This window comes from Phocoena sinus, chromosome 1 (assembly GCF_008692025.1).
Source record: "Phocoena sinus isolate mPhoSin1 chromosome 1, mPhoSin1.pri, whole genome shotgun sequence".
Classification (NCBI taxonomy): domain Eukaryota; kingdom Metazoa; phylum Chordata; class Mammalia; order Artiodactyla; family Phocoenidae; genus Phocoena; species Phocoena sinus.
The window spans coordinates 145,016,360-145,032,823 of NC_045763.1; the positions used below are offsets into that span (position 1 = coordinate 145,016,360).

Consider the following 16,464-nt stretch of genomic DNA (forward strand, 5'->3'; position numbering starts at 1 on the left):
ACTTATTAGTTCTAGTTTTTTGATAGATTCCATGTTTTTATATGTGTAGAACATCATGTCTCCTTCAAATAGGGTCAACTGTTTGCTTTCTTTCCAATTCATATGCCTTTTATTTCTTGATCTTGCCTAGTAGTACTGTCTAGAACTTCCAGTACTATGTTTAATAGATGTGCTAAGAATATGCCTTGTTCCCAACCTTAGGGTAAAGCATTCAGTCATTCATCATTAACTATGGCATTAGCTGTGAAATTTTTATAGATATTCTTAACCAAGTTGAGGAAGTTCCACTCTATTCCTAGTTTTTAGAGAGATTATATTTTAAATCATGAATCGGTGTTGAATTTTTCAAATGCTTTTTCTGCATCAATTGGTACGCTCATACAATTTTTCCTCTTGTTAAGGTGGATGGATTACACTGATTGATTTTCAAACACTGAACCAACCTGGCATCCCTGAAATCAACCCCACTTGGTCATGGGACAAAATTCCTTTTACATACTGCTGATTTCTATTTGCTAATATTTTGTTGAGGATTTCTGTATCTGTGAATATTGGCCTATAATTTTCTTTTTTGTACTGTCTTTGATTTTGGTATTAGGACAATATTAGCCTCATAAAATGAACTGGGAACTGATCCACCTTCTTCCATTATCTGGAAAAGAATATAAAGAATCAGTGTCAATTCTTTAAAATTTTGGTAGAATTCTCCAGTGAAACCAGTTGAGCCCCAAGATTTCATTTTAGGAATTTTTTTTATTGTAAATTCAATTCCCTTAATAGTTATAGGGCTATTCAAATTATCCATTTCATATTAGGTTATAGCCTACACTTTTCTACAAATTGGTGCATTTCATCTAAGTTAGTAAATTTTTTCCCAATAGCAAGCCAACCCAAGAATTCTACCTAGCAAGCATCAGATAAAGTTGGGAAGCTATCTCAATTACAAAATGCCAAGGCACTTGAAGTAATAGTTTTAGGTTTACACTATGTGGCATCTCTTATAACAGTGACTTATAAAGCATCCCACTGAAGCTGTTTTTCACGGAGTGCCAATGTATTTGGACAATCCAACCATACCATCCTCACTGGTTAACCTTGTAAACACCATACACACACCACACGCAGAATGACTCTCCAGCTGCACACAAACCAGAAGAGTTAACTGGACATGAAGGGATCACATCTTGGTATTTTTACTCTGATGTTCAAGTCAGTGTTCCTCCTAGCCTTTTTTTTTTTTTTAACTCTGTTTAAAACTCACAAGAAGTTGCAAAAATAACAGAGTCCCATGTACCGTTCACCCAGCTTCTCCTGATGGTGACATCTTATATACCTATAGCACAATATCAAAACCAGGAAACTGACATTAGTACATTACTAGATTATGGTTTCCTTTATCCTTTTTATAGATAAGCTATATAATAGTGAACTTTCTCAGAAACTCTCCCAGCACTTGGGCATCTATTAGCAATCAAACTACCAATCCAGACTTCTAATTCAACTGCAAACTACCTATATATAAACAATCCTTCTACACACAAACATATACATACTCTATATATTCATACCTCACACACAGAAACACAAAAGTTTGCATCCACACATGCACAAACTTATATGAAAACAATAGCAACCCCATCCTTCTTATTTGAGTACTGTATTTCACTAATTTCTACTTTCCCTAGCTATTACTACATGAAGACTATGTGTAAATGAGTCTGAGGGCTAAAAGAAACCTTTAAAAGTTATCTAACATAAAAATCCATCCAATGCTTGATTCCTTGTACAACATCCTTATCAATGATCCTTCAGCCTTTAATTGAGTACTTCTAATGACAAGAAACAAATAAGATATGAAGGAATCCAATCCACCTTTGGTCAATCCTAATTCTTGAAAGGTATCTCTAATCATTAGCCCAAAACTTAAAAATCTGTACTCACTTACTTCTAGTTGTATCCTTTGGGGTATATGAAAAAAGGCTTATCCCTCACTGTCTTTCTCCCAGGAAAGACAGATGCCCTATTTTTCCTAAGATGTCCTAGGTTTGCATCTATTGCTCTGGCATACTTAATAACCCCTTTTACCCTCAAGATCTGAACAGAACATTATATATTCACTCTATCCTGTATAGCCCTCAAAAATATGAAGACCACACGTTTTTATTAGGTTAACATCATTTTTCAGCTCTTCTTTGTATGATACAATTTTGAGGGCCTTCACTAGCCTTATCATTCTTGCTTCTGAATGCACACCAGCTTATTGATATTCCAAGAGCTTAAGTTCCTTGTCCCATATATATACTAATGAAAGATTTTCTAATCCCAATTAAAGAACAGAAAGTCACTTACACCCCTTTGAATTCTAGACCAAGATACAGCATTGCAATTACTGTGCCTCTGGGTAAAGACATCTGAGTGTCTTGAACCATGATACTAGGTAGCAGTCTCACATTACACCAGTAGGTGTCACTCTATATATGATATATTTAAAGTTATCTAAGTCTCAATTTCATTCATTCAACAAATTTTTATTCATCATCCATTATATGCCAGGCATGATTCTAGGTGCTATGAGATTATACAGGTGAACAAGACACGATCTTATTTTCATGGAGCTTACAGGCTAGATATTAATGAACAAATCTGCTTTATTTACTTTATATATAAAAGTCTATAAAATTCTATTCCTAGGGAAATTTTATTTTCCTGAGTTATTAGATAATAACACTCAAAATAACTCATGAAGAACATATTAATGAAACAGAATCAGAGCGGTACAGGTGAGATTAATGTATCCAGTGTATTTTCTACCTGTTTGAATTGATACAACACTTCTCTTCCAAACTTCAAGTTTCTAAAACCCAAATTTTAGGTATCCCTCATTACAGTGGGGAGGAATTTATCTTAAAAAACAATTCAAAACACAACATTGTAAAGCAATTATACTCCAATTAAAAAAAATTCAAACTTTTAAAAAATCTACCTATTCATGTTTTTACAAAGGAGAGACTGGTATACAAATTTTTAAAGATTATTTGTAAAGCTTATTAATTCCCAAGTTCATATTTCCTTGTTTCTACTTAGAAAAGTTAAAATGTCCCCTTCTAAATACCAACATACTCCCCAGGTTAATAGAACAAAGACAGTAATGAATTATGCCTCAGCATAGAATTTAGGAATTCTTCTACTGTCAACATCCTTATTTGGATACATGTGAGACTCATAGCTATTATCAGGACTTAAAGGTGACTACTCATGATTAGAGCACAGCAATGAAAGGTCATACTTTGTCAAAATAAACAGATCTAAGAGAAGGAAGAGACACTGTACATCAAAAAAGTATATTTTCCTGCACAGAAATCCAAGAACCTTTCATTAATCCAAGAATTATTTAATTGCTATTCTACTTCTCTGTATTCTCAAACAGAATGTTCTGTAAACTGGAAAGGCTAGGAAAAACATGGTTAAGGAAATATTTCAGGCTCAAAAGTCCTACCGCTTAGAATTCTTTAACTTCAAAATTCAGTCAAATAAATGTATTTGAGAAAAATGATGCTTATAAGAATTTAATAAGACCTGACAGCTTCATGTAATATCCAACCTACTGTTTATTTTGAAATACCTCCAACTCTTATTAGTTACTGTTCAAATTACCTAAAATATACTGCATATTGTTCAATTTTAGTATGGACTCACATTCATACTTTAGAACACAAGAAGTACTCAATGAACATGAAGTTATAAATAAACACTAAGGTGCTTCATAAAACATGGTTAACATAAAAAAGATTAATTTATAACTAATATTAAGATATTTTCTTTCACTTTGAAAGGTAAAGTGGTGGTTGACCAAATATATGTAAAACACGGTTTACTGTATATGATTTTTTAATTACCTTTGTAAACTCTCTGACAGGCTCAGTACTGTTAATGTCTGGCATATCTGAGATGTCACCAAATTTGGGGAAACTCAATGGCAGAGACCTCTGTTATCGCAGTACTTTTATTCCAAATATAAAAATGTGTGTGTGCAAAAGGGGGTTTAGTGTATTGGAAAAAGCACAGCTTTTGGTGTCACAACGATTTACATTTGAATTTCAGTACCACCCTAAATAGCTATGTGATTTCTGGGCAAGTTACTTAAACTATTCTAAGCATTGCTTTTACACCAACATGGGAATAACAGGTTGGATAGGATTAATGCATTGTTTATATTATATAAATGCCTAATACATGGTTTGATACACAGCAGGTGCTCAAGAAATGGTACTTATTAGGAGAATGTCATTTTTTTTGACCATTAGATTGACTATACCAGTTAATGTTGAACAACTACTGACTCACTAGTTTTTATAACTATAACAGGTTTATAAAACCAAACCCCTTACTAGACTGAATGCCAACAAATAAGCACCTTCTCCTTTAACACAAGTATATTTTGCATGACCTTACATGAATTGCTTAGATAAAAGCTTTTTCTCTTCTCTTTTGTTATGTTAAAGTGCAGATGCATTTGAGTCATTTTCTCCTTTTGTTTCATATCCTTAAGATCCAAAGCTTCAAAGACATAATGTCAGCATGCATCGATTTATGACTGAACTCTTGAAGAGACACTGAAGAATTACCTTGTCAATCACCCCAAGGACTCTGAAGGCCTTCAGCTCCTCGGCAGGGCTCCTTAGGTTCCAAGGGGGCCTTGAACTTAGTGATCCTGGAGGCTAATGGAAGATATCAAAGATTATACATCAATCAGGGAGGTGCTTGAAGGAAGACTGCCTGCTGAAGCAAATGTCAGGCCAAAGGAACTAAATTTATCATAAATCAGAGAATGGAAAGATGAAAGGAGGAAGTTTCTATTTGTCTGGAATGTAAAATAAAAAAATAATCAAATCAAAAATGAAGAAAATAAAAATCAAGAAAATAGTCGCAAGTAAATAAGTCGTAACATTGAAAACAAAATTTTCAAAAGAAAAATTAATGAGCTGATATAGTTTCTAGAGCAACAATGCAATTCAGAACTGTACAGCTGTAATGAAACTTTGTAACAAATGGCTAACTGAGCCAACAATCAATCACAGCCTTATATTTACCCAAGAAGGCTCAAGAGTAATTTACAAGGAGGGGACTAAAACAAATGTAACAATAGAGGGAAGGAACATAAGTCATTTTCTCTCATCATAAAACTATAGTCCTTTAATGTTACTTTATAAATATATACTAGGTATGTTAAGAGGGATTGGCAAATTCAAGTTCAATCAGAACTGCCAATAATGGTGAAAAATTAAGAAACTCTGTCATATAACCAATAATTATTAGAACTGAGATTGTGTAAGCCTAGAAAAGAGATGATTTACAGAAGAAAGAAAATATTTTTAAATATTTGAACATCTGTGATGTGGAAAACTTAGTCTGTTCGCCACAAAAAAAAGTCCAAAATAGATCAGTGAATAAGGAAGGGATATTTCAGTACCACATACAATAAAGAATAATCCTAACTTTCCACCCATTGGTCTTAGTTTTTCCCTATCAGTAAAAGTAAAATATTAGACTAGATAAACTTAAAGACATCTCCATTTGGCATTTACAACCAGAAAGCAATGCTTTATTAATCCTTATATTAAAATGGTGATGCTGCAAAGGATGATAGGACACACGAAGCCTTATTATACCCTCAAAGCAGAACTTTTTGTTGTAAAAAAAAAATCCGTTAGAATATATAGGAAACATTTATCATCCCCATGAGTAGACAATAAATATCCTGGTTAACCAAATGTCATGATTACCAGAGTTACTGAGTTACATTTTTGATATTTCAAGTCCTAGTGCAGCTCAGCATCACTAGACAAGAAGCTCCTTGAGAACAGGAAATATGCTTTATTCGTCTTTATATTCACAGTGCCTAGCATGTTGGTTGGAAGCAAAGAGAAAGAGCAGAAAAGAGAGAAAGGAGGAAGAGAGCAGAGTAACGAGGGAGGTTGCATAGACAAATTAGGTGTCTTTTACAAACGGGGAAAACTGTCACTTTGTGAAATTTCCTAAAAGCAGCAATCCTAATTGCTTTCAAAAATTTTTTTGTTTTTAGGTTTAGTAAGCAAATACTAACTTCAATATGCCTGAAGAGGTGGTATTTAATTTTTTTTAAAAAAGACAACTTTTTATTTTTTAAAGAGACAACTTGAGAATGCTGATGACAGTGGCAACTGGACAGGATGATAATAATCTTTTTTTTTAAGTACATTACTCTTTTTTTATGTTTTTTTTAATTTATTTTATTTTATTTATTTATTTTTGGCCGTGTTGGGTCTTTGTTGCTGTGTGCGGGCTTTCTCTAGTTGCGGCAAGCAGGGGCTACTCTTCATTGCGGTGTGCAAGCTTCTCATTGCTGTGGCTTCTCTTGTTGCCGAGCACAGGCTCCAGGCGTGCGGGCTTCAGTAGTTGTGGCATGCGGGCTCAGCAGTTGTGGCTTGCAAGCTCTAGAGCTCAGGCTCAGTAGTTGTGGTGCACGGGCTTAGTTGCTCTGCAGCATGTGGAATCTTCCTGGACAAGGACTTGAACCCGTGTCATCTGCATTGGCAGGTGGATTCTTAACCACTATGCCACGAGGGAAGCCCAATAATAATCTTTTTAAATCTATTTAATTTCTACTTCTAGGATATGTTTCCAAAAAATTCCTTTTTAATCTCACTTTATTAGGTGCTGAGCTAGATGACATAAAACACAGATACATCTCTGCCTCCCTAAAATCCAAGGGGAATTTTTAAGGATAGAAAAACATTTAGCAGAGTATTTTAGTAGACATATAACAGAAATAGTCTCTTCTCTCTTAATATATTATTTTATCTTCATACCTCACCCTGGCCTGAGTGTAGTACTTACAAGAAGTTATTATTATAATCCCCATTTTACAGATAAATAAAAGGAAGTTCAGAATGGTTGGGTGTTTACCGTCAGAAAGAGCAGTGAAAGATCCTAGGCTAGACCCCAACTCCTTACTCTATTGCTTGCAGTCCTTCTGCTACACAACACATTCTGATAATTAAGAATTCATCTCCCCCTACTCTATTACCAAGTACGAACAAGAAATGCTTGTGATTTTGGTGAAAGGAATGGTTAGGAAAAGTTATAGGAGGAAAAAGAATACTTTAAGTGATAACTTATCCATTACATTCATCTTTGAAAATATGGCCAAACACGTCCAACATCCCTATCTCCTACTTATCCCTCTTATTCAGTAATGTCATTGGATCTTTCAGTTTCCAAAGAAATTTATCAGTTCACTTTAGCAATCTAAACAGCAAAGACAGCAAACCACAAAATCTCTACTGTGCCTTTCAATAAATTACTGTGTGCCCACTATGTGCATGATAACTGAAAGGGATATAAATCACCAAAAGACACCATCCCAGGACTTCCCTGGTGGTCCAGCAGTTAAGACTCTGCGCTCCCAATGCAGGGGGCTCGGGTTCAATCCCTGGGCAGGGAACTAGATCCCGCATGCCGCAACTAAGAGCCCGCATGTCGCAACTAAAGATCCCGTATGCCGCAACTAAAGATCCCATATGCTGCAACTAAGACATGGCACAGCCAAATAAATAAATATTAAAAAAAAAAAAGACATGGTCCCTAGCTTCAAGAAGTTTACAACTCACCTGAGGAGATAAGCCAAATACATGAAAAGTTAAGTGACAATAAGACATTTTTTAAAAACATAAGACAATAGAGATAAGTCACTAGTTTATCACATGTATGATAACCTGTGGTCTTAGAAAGAAGTGGAATCAAAGGGGATTTTAAATGTTATGTAGGAATTAGGTTAGGAAAGGATATTATACATAGGATTGGGGGAAAAAGAACTCTCTTGGTGGGGAAAAAATGTTCAAATTGTAGAACAAAGGAAAATAAAATTGCACTTTTAAGGTTGGTCAGTTTTATTGACTTTAACAGGCCTTGAATGCCAGGGAAAAAAGTCTGGACTATGTTTTCCAGACTCTAGAAAACAAGTTTTTGTATGAGAAGCAACTCAACGAAAACAGTGATTTAGTAAGGTTACTTTTGCAAAGACAGGAATGGTGAAATTGTAATGGGGAAAGACCAAAGGCAAAGTGATCATTCAAGTTCTCTTTCTACTTTAACCATCTATAAAAGTTTAAGATCAGAGAAATGAACAAAGAAAGATCATGAAATAAAACCATCAATAAAAAATCCTGTATTTCTGATATGCAGTGCTTAAATTGGGTAGAATCCCTATAGATCTATTCCTTTTTTAGATGGCAAAAGGAAACATAAATCCACAGAATTTTAAGAAAAGAAAGAGACCGAGATCAAGTCCAACATTTTTTTTTTCAGATGAGAAAACTGAAAAGCAGCAAGGTTAAGCAATTTGTCTAAGATGACAAAACTAGGTAATAGATAAAAAAAGGATTAAATCTTATTTATAAAATAATATAACATTGTTTAGGAAAACTTCAGCCAATGCTATTGGGGCAGGGTGGGGTGGAAATATTTCTAGGCAACATGGCTGATTTCCTTAAAGAAAAAAGTAAAAATTTCACTTATTTGTATTAGCTACTATATCAGAAGATGCCTAGAGAAGCAAGGAGTTCAAAACTTAAATACAGAGGGTGAGGAGAAGGGAAAGGCAAGAATATATGATAATCCAACAACCTTCAAAACCAAAGATGGCAAGTATATATCACTCAACTGCTCAAGCCAATGGCAGACTCTATTAGTCCCACACTCTGTCTTGCAATACAGCCACCACCAGTGGCTAGAGTTAGCACAGCAGTAAAACCTATTTACTATTCCTGTTCAACACTGTCTAAATGGTTAAGTTAACCTTACCTTTGTTTTCATTTTTTGGGTTTTTTAAAGCTGTTGTTTATCCTGCCCAGAGTCTCTTTCACTCGGTATTATTCCCTTTTCTCAATGAGATCTATCTCAGTTCTTACCAATCTGTTAGTGAGGTACTTTTCAAACTTTAACATGCATGCACATCATCTGAGGACCTTGTAAAAATGGAGATTCAGATTCAGTAGTCTTTGGTGGAGCCTAAGATTCTGCATTTCCAAGAAGCTACCAGGTGATGCTGTGCTGCTGGTCCACCAACCACATGTGGAGTAAGGTTAGCTACTCATCCTTAAATAACCTGAGAGTAAGTCAGCATTATTTGGGAGGGAACAAGCAATCAAGGACAAAAGGAAAGCTCTACAAAGAACATATCAAGAATTCCGCTCTGAACCACGATAGCCAACTACACTAGTTTCTGAACTTGGCTTCATCTGTAGATTTTTGGCTTTGCCGAGACTTTCACTGGCAACCTATTAACCCTCAATACTCAGTTTCCTAAAAAAAGTCTCTCTTACATCACATTTCAAGCACAACTCTTAACTGCAGTCCTATTACTGATTTGGAATGCCCCTGATTTCTATCTTTGCTTTGCCCATGTTTCACTAAGGGTGACACAACACTCATTTTAAAATATTTGCTAAAGAAGAATTGAGAAATACCAATAATACCAGTAAACAAAATGCACAACAGAGAAATATTTTCAATAGTACAGCAACTATACTCAAAATCCACAAAATATTCAGGAAAGCCATACATTCTACAGTTGTCCCTCAGTATACACAGGGGATTGGTTCCAGGATCCCCACGAATACCAAAATCCTCAGATGCTCAAGTCCCTTATTTAAAATGGTGTAGTATTTACATATAACCTACACACATCCTCCCATATACTTTAAATCATCTCTAAACTACTTATAATACCTAATGCAATGTAAATGCTATGTCAATAGTTGACAACAGGTGCCAAATTCACGTTTTGTTTCTTAGAACTTTCTAGAATTTTTTCTCCCCAAATATTTTCGATCTGCAGTTGGCTTAATCTACAAATGTGGAACCCATGGGTACAGATGGCCAATTGTATTTTCATTCGTACCTTGTAATTGCAAACAAAAAAAAGTATTCGTGCTTTAAAAACTACACAATCCTTTATGTCCTAAGTTTAGACCATTTACTGTCTTTTTCTAAATTTCACTGATCTTAAGTTTTAAATTCCTAGAGCTAAAAATAACAAATAAGCTATTTCAAGTCTTTTCCAGAGAAACCCCCTCTAATACCAATTCTTAAATCATTCAAAGTCACCAACAATTTTAAAAAAATTAAGGAAAAGAAATCCATCTCCTTTAGTTAAAACTGCACCTTTAGTTCAAATAAAGCTCATTTCCTTTTTTTCTCAGACTTGCTCCTTAAGTTTCCTCAGAGCCTTTTAGTAATGAAGTAATGAAGAAAAGAAAGAGTAGGAGAGTGCTTTTGCTCCTTTCTTTCCTTTTTTGAAAAGGATATTATCACCAACGACGGGGAAATTCGGCACTTTTTTATTTACCACATAAGAGTCTCAAATAAACTCAATAAAGCAAAAACTTGAACTACCACAGAAAACTCAGGTAAAGTGAGTCATGACCTAGACTGCACCAAAGGGAAAAACAGTAATCAACAAAAAATTTCAGTCCCACAAAGGATTCCTTTATTTTCTTATTCAATCAGATGAGAAAGAAGTATTTGCACATGTATTCAAGAAAGGAATAATATCTGCTCTGCACAGAATTTAAGATTTGCTAAAAATCATTTATATCATTCTCTCATTGTGTTGGTTGAAACTTTTGCCCAAAGATGGCTAAAGAAGAGAAATAATAAATTCACCAAGCTCATCCAGAACCTCTAGAAGACATTTAAGTTAAATTACAGATAAAAAATAATCAAGCATATCTCTGACCTAAATAAGGGCCAGATTTAAGAGTAAAATACAAAAGTGAAAACAAAAAGAAAATCCTTACCCTAAAAGAAAAACATCTTGCTCTATCAGGAAAAACTCTTCTCTAACCTCCTTGCCTAAGAACTGAAAAAAAATCCTAGCATATCAAATCTGATTCACTAGCTACCCCTTTTTAACCCTTCCTGATACACGTTTCCATTATTCTACATGGCTCTCACAATCCTCTCTAACTTTTGTTTCCTCAATTACATACATATGTTGGGTCCTCAATTATGCTTTAGGGTTTGCAAGAGCAGAGACTGTGTCATATCTTTAATATAACTCCAAAGTATATCTAGTTTATACTGTATACACGCAGAGTCATAACAGAGGCTTAATGAATTTATATAAATCTAATACAATCAGCTTTCCTATACTAGATCTCTTTTTGTTTTATTTTCATTTGAAGCTATGCTTGAAGGAAAATTCTGACTGATATACTTCATGGTTCCTTTCTCCAAGTCAAAAGCTATACAGCAGGCTTTATATATTTATTTGCCTAATAAATTATTGTTCCATAAAATGACTGTGGGGAACTGTAACAGGGGATACATAAATGGAGAGTTTGAATGAGTAAGTATAAGTAGAAGATTCAAAGTTAACATTAATAGAAAGAACAGAATACTGCTGATTTTGACTCCCTAAAACTTTTAGAATATGGTTATCCCTTGAATAATACGGGGTTGGGGTGCCAAACCTCCCCACAGTTGAAAATCCTAATATAACTTATAGTAGCCCTCTGTATCCACAATTCCTCCTGTATCCATGGATTCAACCAACTTCAGACTATGTAGTACTGCAGTATTTACTGCTGAAAGAAATCCACGTGTAAGTGAACCCGCACTGTTCAAACCCATGTTGTTCAAGGATCAATTGTATTTATATACAAGATGGATTTAGTAAAAGTTCATAGAGGCGCATCCTATTTAATACATTTATGGGTAGCCCCCAAAATGGATGGAGAATATACGCATCAGGATAGCACACAGGGTAGGTTGCCAACTCCACAGAAAATAAGAATCAGATTCAAAGTAATGTTTAGATAAATATCGCATTTAAAAATGATAAAATTCAGGGACTTCCCTGGTGGCGCAGTGGTTAAGAATCCGCCTGCCAATGCAGGGGACATGGGTTCGATCCCTGATCCGGGAAGATCCCACATGCCACAGAGCAACTAAGCCCGTGCGCCACAACTACTGAGCCCGCGTGCCACAACTACTGAAGCCTGCACACCTAGAGCCCGTGCTCCGCAACAAGAGAAGACACCGCGAGGAGAAGCCTGCGCACCACAACGAAAAGTAACGCGCACTCACCACAGCTAGAGAAAGCCCATGTGCAGCAACAAAGACCCAACACAGCCAAAAATAAATAAATAAATAAATAAATAAATAAATAATAAATTTATTTTTTAAAAAGATAAAACTCAATCCTGCCATTTGCAAAATGAATGGACCTAGAGGGTATTAGGTATTAGGCTAAGTGTCAGGGAAAAACAAATATTGTATGATTCCACTTATATGTGGAATCTAAAAGACAAAACAAATGAATAAACATAACAACACAGAAACAGACTCATAAATACAGAGAACAGACTGGTGGTTGCCAGAGCAGGAAGAGGGTGTGAGTGAAACAGGTGTGGGAGATTAAGAGGTACAAACTTCCAGTTACAAAGTAAATAAGTCAGCATAAGGAATATAGTCAATAGTATTGTAATAACTTTATATGGTAACACATGATAACTAGACTTATCATGGTGACCATTTTGTAATGTATAAAAATATTGAATCACTATGTTGTACACCTGAAACCAATATAAGTCAATTATACTTCAATAAAAATAAATAGCTTTTAATTTTAAAAATAAAATTCAATAGTGAAACGTTAAAGGAAATAATATAATTGAAACAACGATGAAAGAAAACAGGAAAAGATTAGCAAACAGAATACAGAGAGTCACAGTAATTAACAATCTGAAAATGAGTCAGCAGCTGTCTTACTTAAATACATTCATTATGTTAGAACAAGTAACGAAAGTATATTACTTCAAAGTTGGAACATACGTTTTTGTTCTAAAAAGATTGGCCAAATGCTTAACAACAAAAATTCTTATACTAATAAGTACAGTTCTGATAACTGTATGTTTTAAAAGGACACACAGAAAATGAAAAGGCCTCAGAAAAGCAGCAAAAAAAGTTTTAGTTGTCCAATGAACCAAGATTAAATAATGGGCTATTTTTAAACTAGAAAATTGAGACATTTTATAATTTTCATAAAGTATAAAAAGCATTTAAAAATGTGGGAAAAGGTATATAAAGCAATATATGAGGGGAGATGAAAAATAGGGCTAATGCTTATTAAGCTAGTCTAAAAAGCTTGGCTTATAGGCTGGTCTTTTTATGAGGTAGGCACTTGAATATTCACATGTGTATGTACGTGTGCATCCACATATGAGTGATTTTTTTTTAACTCATTTAATCCTAACTACAACCTAGCAAGGAATTACTATTATCCTCATCATTCAGATGTAGAAACTGAAGCTAAGAGGTGGAGTTAAGTATCTTGTCCATCTTCCATGGCTTCGAGGGACAGAGTTGAGATGTGAACAAGCCTGCCTGCCTCTTAGATCAATTAAGAAAATAAATACTTTCTCCCACCTCTAGAAGGTATAAGTCTTAAATTGCATCAGAAAAAAAAACTTAGTTTCATATAAAGTAAAAAAGAAAAAAACAGAAAAATTTCTTCCAGAAATTTGCCAAATCCAGATGGACATAACATAAAAACAGTAATGATAAACCAAAATGTTTCTAATGTTTTAAACATTCACCTGCTTTCCAGACAAGACTAGGGGTAGCCCCAAATAACCTAAATATCCCTGTTAGAATTATACCTTTATAATTCTAGGTAATCTATAGCTGCTACTTGTAGGACTTATGCTTAAATAATCAGTTTTAGCATGAATCAATAAACGGTGCAGGAATAGTATAAGAATCATAACTTAACTTTAAAATTTTCAAATAAAATTCAGTATAAATTACTGTCATTCTACACATGGTGATATTAGGGATGGAGTAAAGAATAAAGGGCCAAAAAAGAGAAGGAGAAAGTGAGTCCCATTTTATTCCACTTTTGGTGGTTTGCGTTAATGCTTTTCTTCTCACCAACACCTTGTAAGAAAATCACTGATAAAATTCCAAAGACCAAAATGCTCAAACATTCTAGTTAGAAATAAAACTGAGAGACAAAACAGCAAAAATGGCTAAAGAAAATATAAAATGAAACATAAGACATACCTGAGATACATCATCAAGTTGAGGTTTCACATAAAGGCTAGAGAGACTCTCTGCTCGCATGAGATATTCTGCGGTTCTTCTCTTCACAGCTTCTCGACGAGTAGGGCTTGACTCTCCTAAAAGGAAAAAACAGAAGTCAGGACATGTGAAAAATAAATAAACTTTCTTTAATCCAAACTGAGATTAACTTCCTTTTATCCAATTTACCACTTGTTCACATTTCTAACTGAAAAGAAGAGAGAGATCAAAATTGGAACAGACATCAAAGTTATTCATATCAGCAAGGTCTCTAGATGAATTTCATTTATCTAAATTCTGAAACGCCCCTGTTTAAATATGTATAGAGAACTTGATGTATTTTATAAGAGGAGCCGATATATAAAGAATGTAATGTAAAAAGCTCTGTGGACAAGAGACTAGCCTAGCCCAAACAGTATACGATTGTCCAACTCAACAAATAGGACTAAGTGCAAGAGACATTTACTAAAAGCTGTGACATGGATGTGATATGCTATAAAAGTACCACCAAACTGGAGAATAAAATTATTTAGGGTAACTCTAAATTCACTCTGATTTTTGTAAGCATCAGGGTTTATTCATTAATAACAAATTGTCACCCACCTTACAACTGAAAACAATAATGTGATTTAAATCCTTGTAATATATTATGTGAAAGTGAACAAGGATCATTTACCCTGTCTGGCTCTCAGTTTCCCTAAGGAAAGGGTATTCAAAGTGGCCTCTAAGAACTCAAGATCTCAAAAAGGAGGTGTTATACTCCTGGATCTCTCCTCTCCAGAGCAGGACAATCCTATGCTTTTACCCATTTTATATATATACTCGACTATAACATTTCATTTTAAGAAAGGATTCCAGAAAGGCTGAAAGTCAAAAAGTCTGAAACCACTGTACTATATGATGTCTAAGGTTCCTAGCATAAATAATATTCAATACTATTCATGACTCATTTTTATCAAAGCACTTAATACACAGTACTGTTTTTATAATTCACCCTATGCATCTTCTGAATGAAGTTAACCAAAATGTAAGTATCACACAGTGGAAAGTACCCTGGATTATATTCCAGAAACCCTGGTTATCTGAATTCTGGCTCTGTCTCTCGTTAGTCATGTGTCCGATGATAAGTCATCTCAACTCTGTGAACCTCTTCCTCATTCTCTAAAATGGAAATATATACCTCAAATGACTGTAGAGATTAAAGGAGACAACATACATTAAACGTACTACAACAGAGCCAGTGCTATAGGAAGCAATAAGTTGTAAAGGTTTTCAATCTTGGTTTTTCTCTCAAAAACAAATCCTACATAATAATGTCACCTGGTTTCCTGAATTAGAAGTGAACTGAATTACAATAAAGCAGATATTTTTCCCCAAGAGCAAAATATTTTTCTACAGGTGGAAAAACCTCTTCTTATTTCTGCCTGGAACAACATCTTCTATTTCTTCTGGGAAATGCCCCTTTCTCCTCCCCTTCAAACTCCTCCACCTCTTCCCCCAACCACTACTAACCCTTAACAACATGGTTTGAATGCAAGCTGCTACCTTATTTCACATCTCAGACCCTCTAGTCACTACTTGTCAGCCAAGGGTGAGCCTCCCTGTCACAGCAGGGCCAACCATAGAACCCCATCCTCTTGGCCACAGTTGGAGAAGGGAGAAATTGGCCCAACACAAACTGGACCAATCAGTCCTTCTGTGTTACTGACGCTGGAAGTAAGAGAGTGGGAAGTGCCAGCAGCCATAGTTTCTGCCAAAGCAAAAAAAGAGACACAAATACGAGAGACCAAAAAAGAAAACCTAATGTGACTGGGGTCCCTGATTTCAGATGAACCTACAATCCTGCCATTTGTTCCCTAAAGTAGTGGATTTTGTCACATGTAAACCAAAGAACCCTGAGTGAATACAGACCTCTAAGAAAAAGTACAGGGACTTCCCTGGTGGTCCAATGGCTAAGACTCTGCACTCCCAATGCAGGGGGCCCAGGTTCGATCCCTGGTCAGGGAACTAGATCCCACATGCCGCAACTAAGAGTTCGCATGCCTCAACTAAAGATCCCGCATACCACAGCGAAGATCCTGCGTGCCACAACTAAGACCCAGTGCAGCCTAATAAATAAATAAATATTTTTTAAAAAGAAAAGAAAAATTGCAACAAAGTTGGGATTGCAATTTTGCTTAAATACCTTTCCTTTCACAGCTTTTATCTTACAACTCCATCTCTTCTCTCCTTTATGAGTAGTAGTTCACAAATATAACTGGTCTTGGTGAGGGATGGGGATCTCTACTGCCTTTTAACTGTGGAACAATCTATATTTATTAACTCTCCAACTCCTCAAAC

The 16,464-nt window shown here is 35.1% G+C and overlaps 1 protein-coding gene and 1 non-coding gene across 4 annotated transcripts in view; one reads left to right on the forward strand and one right to left on the reverse strand.

The window, feature by feature from the left end:
• Positions 1 to 16,464, reverse strand: part of RPS6KC1 (ribosomal protein S6 kinase C1) — a 232,740-nt gene that overhangs the window by 84,298 nt on the left and 131,978 nt on the right. For all 3 annotated transcript variants that reach the window (XM_032637882.1, XM_032637891.1, XM_032637899.1), the window contains 2 exons: positions 14,107 to 14,222; positions 4,626 to 4,718 (listed from right to left, as the gene is read on the reverse strand). In XM_032637882.1, coding sequence (XP_032493773.1) covers positions 4,626 to 4,718; positions 14,107 to 14,222 — 209 coding nt within the window. The remainder of the gene's footprint in view (positions 1 to 4,625; positions 4,719 to 14,106; positions 14,223 to 16,464) is intronic.
• On the forward strand, positions 16,059 to 16,131 carry TRNAG-CCC. Its single transcript has one exon. It is a non-coding gene; the product is annotated as a tRNA-Gly (tRNA).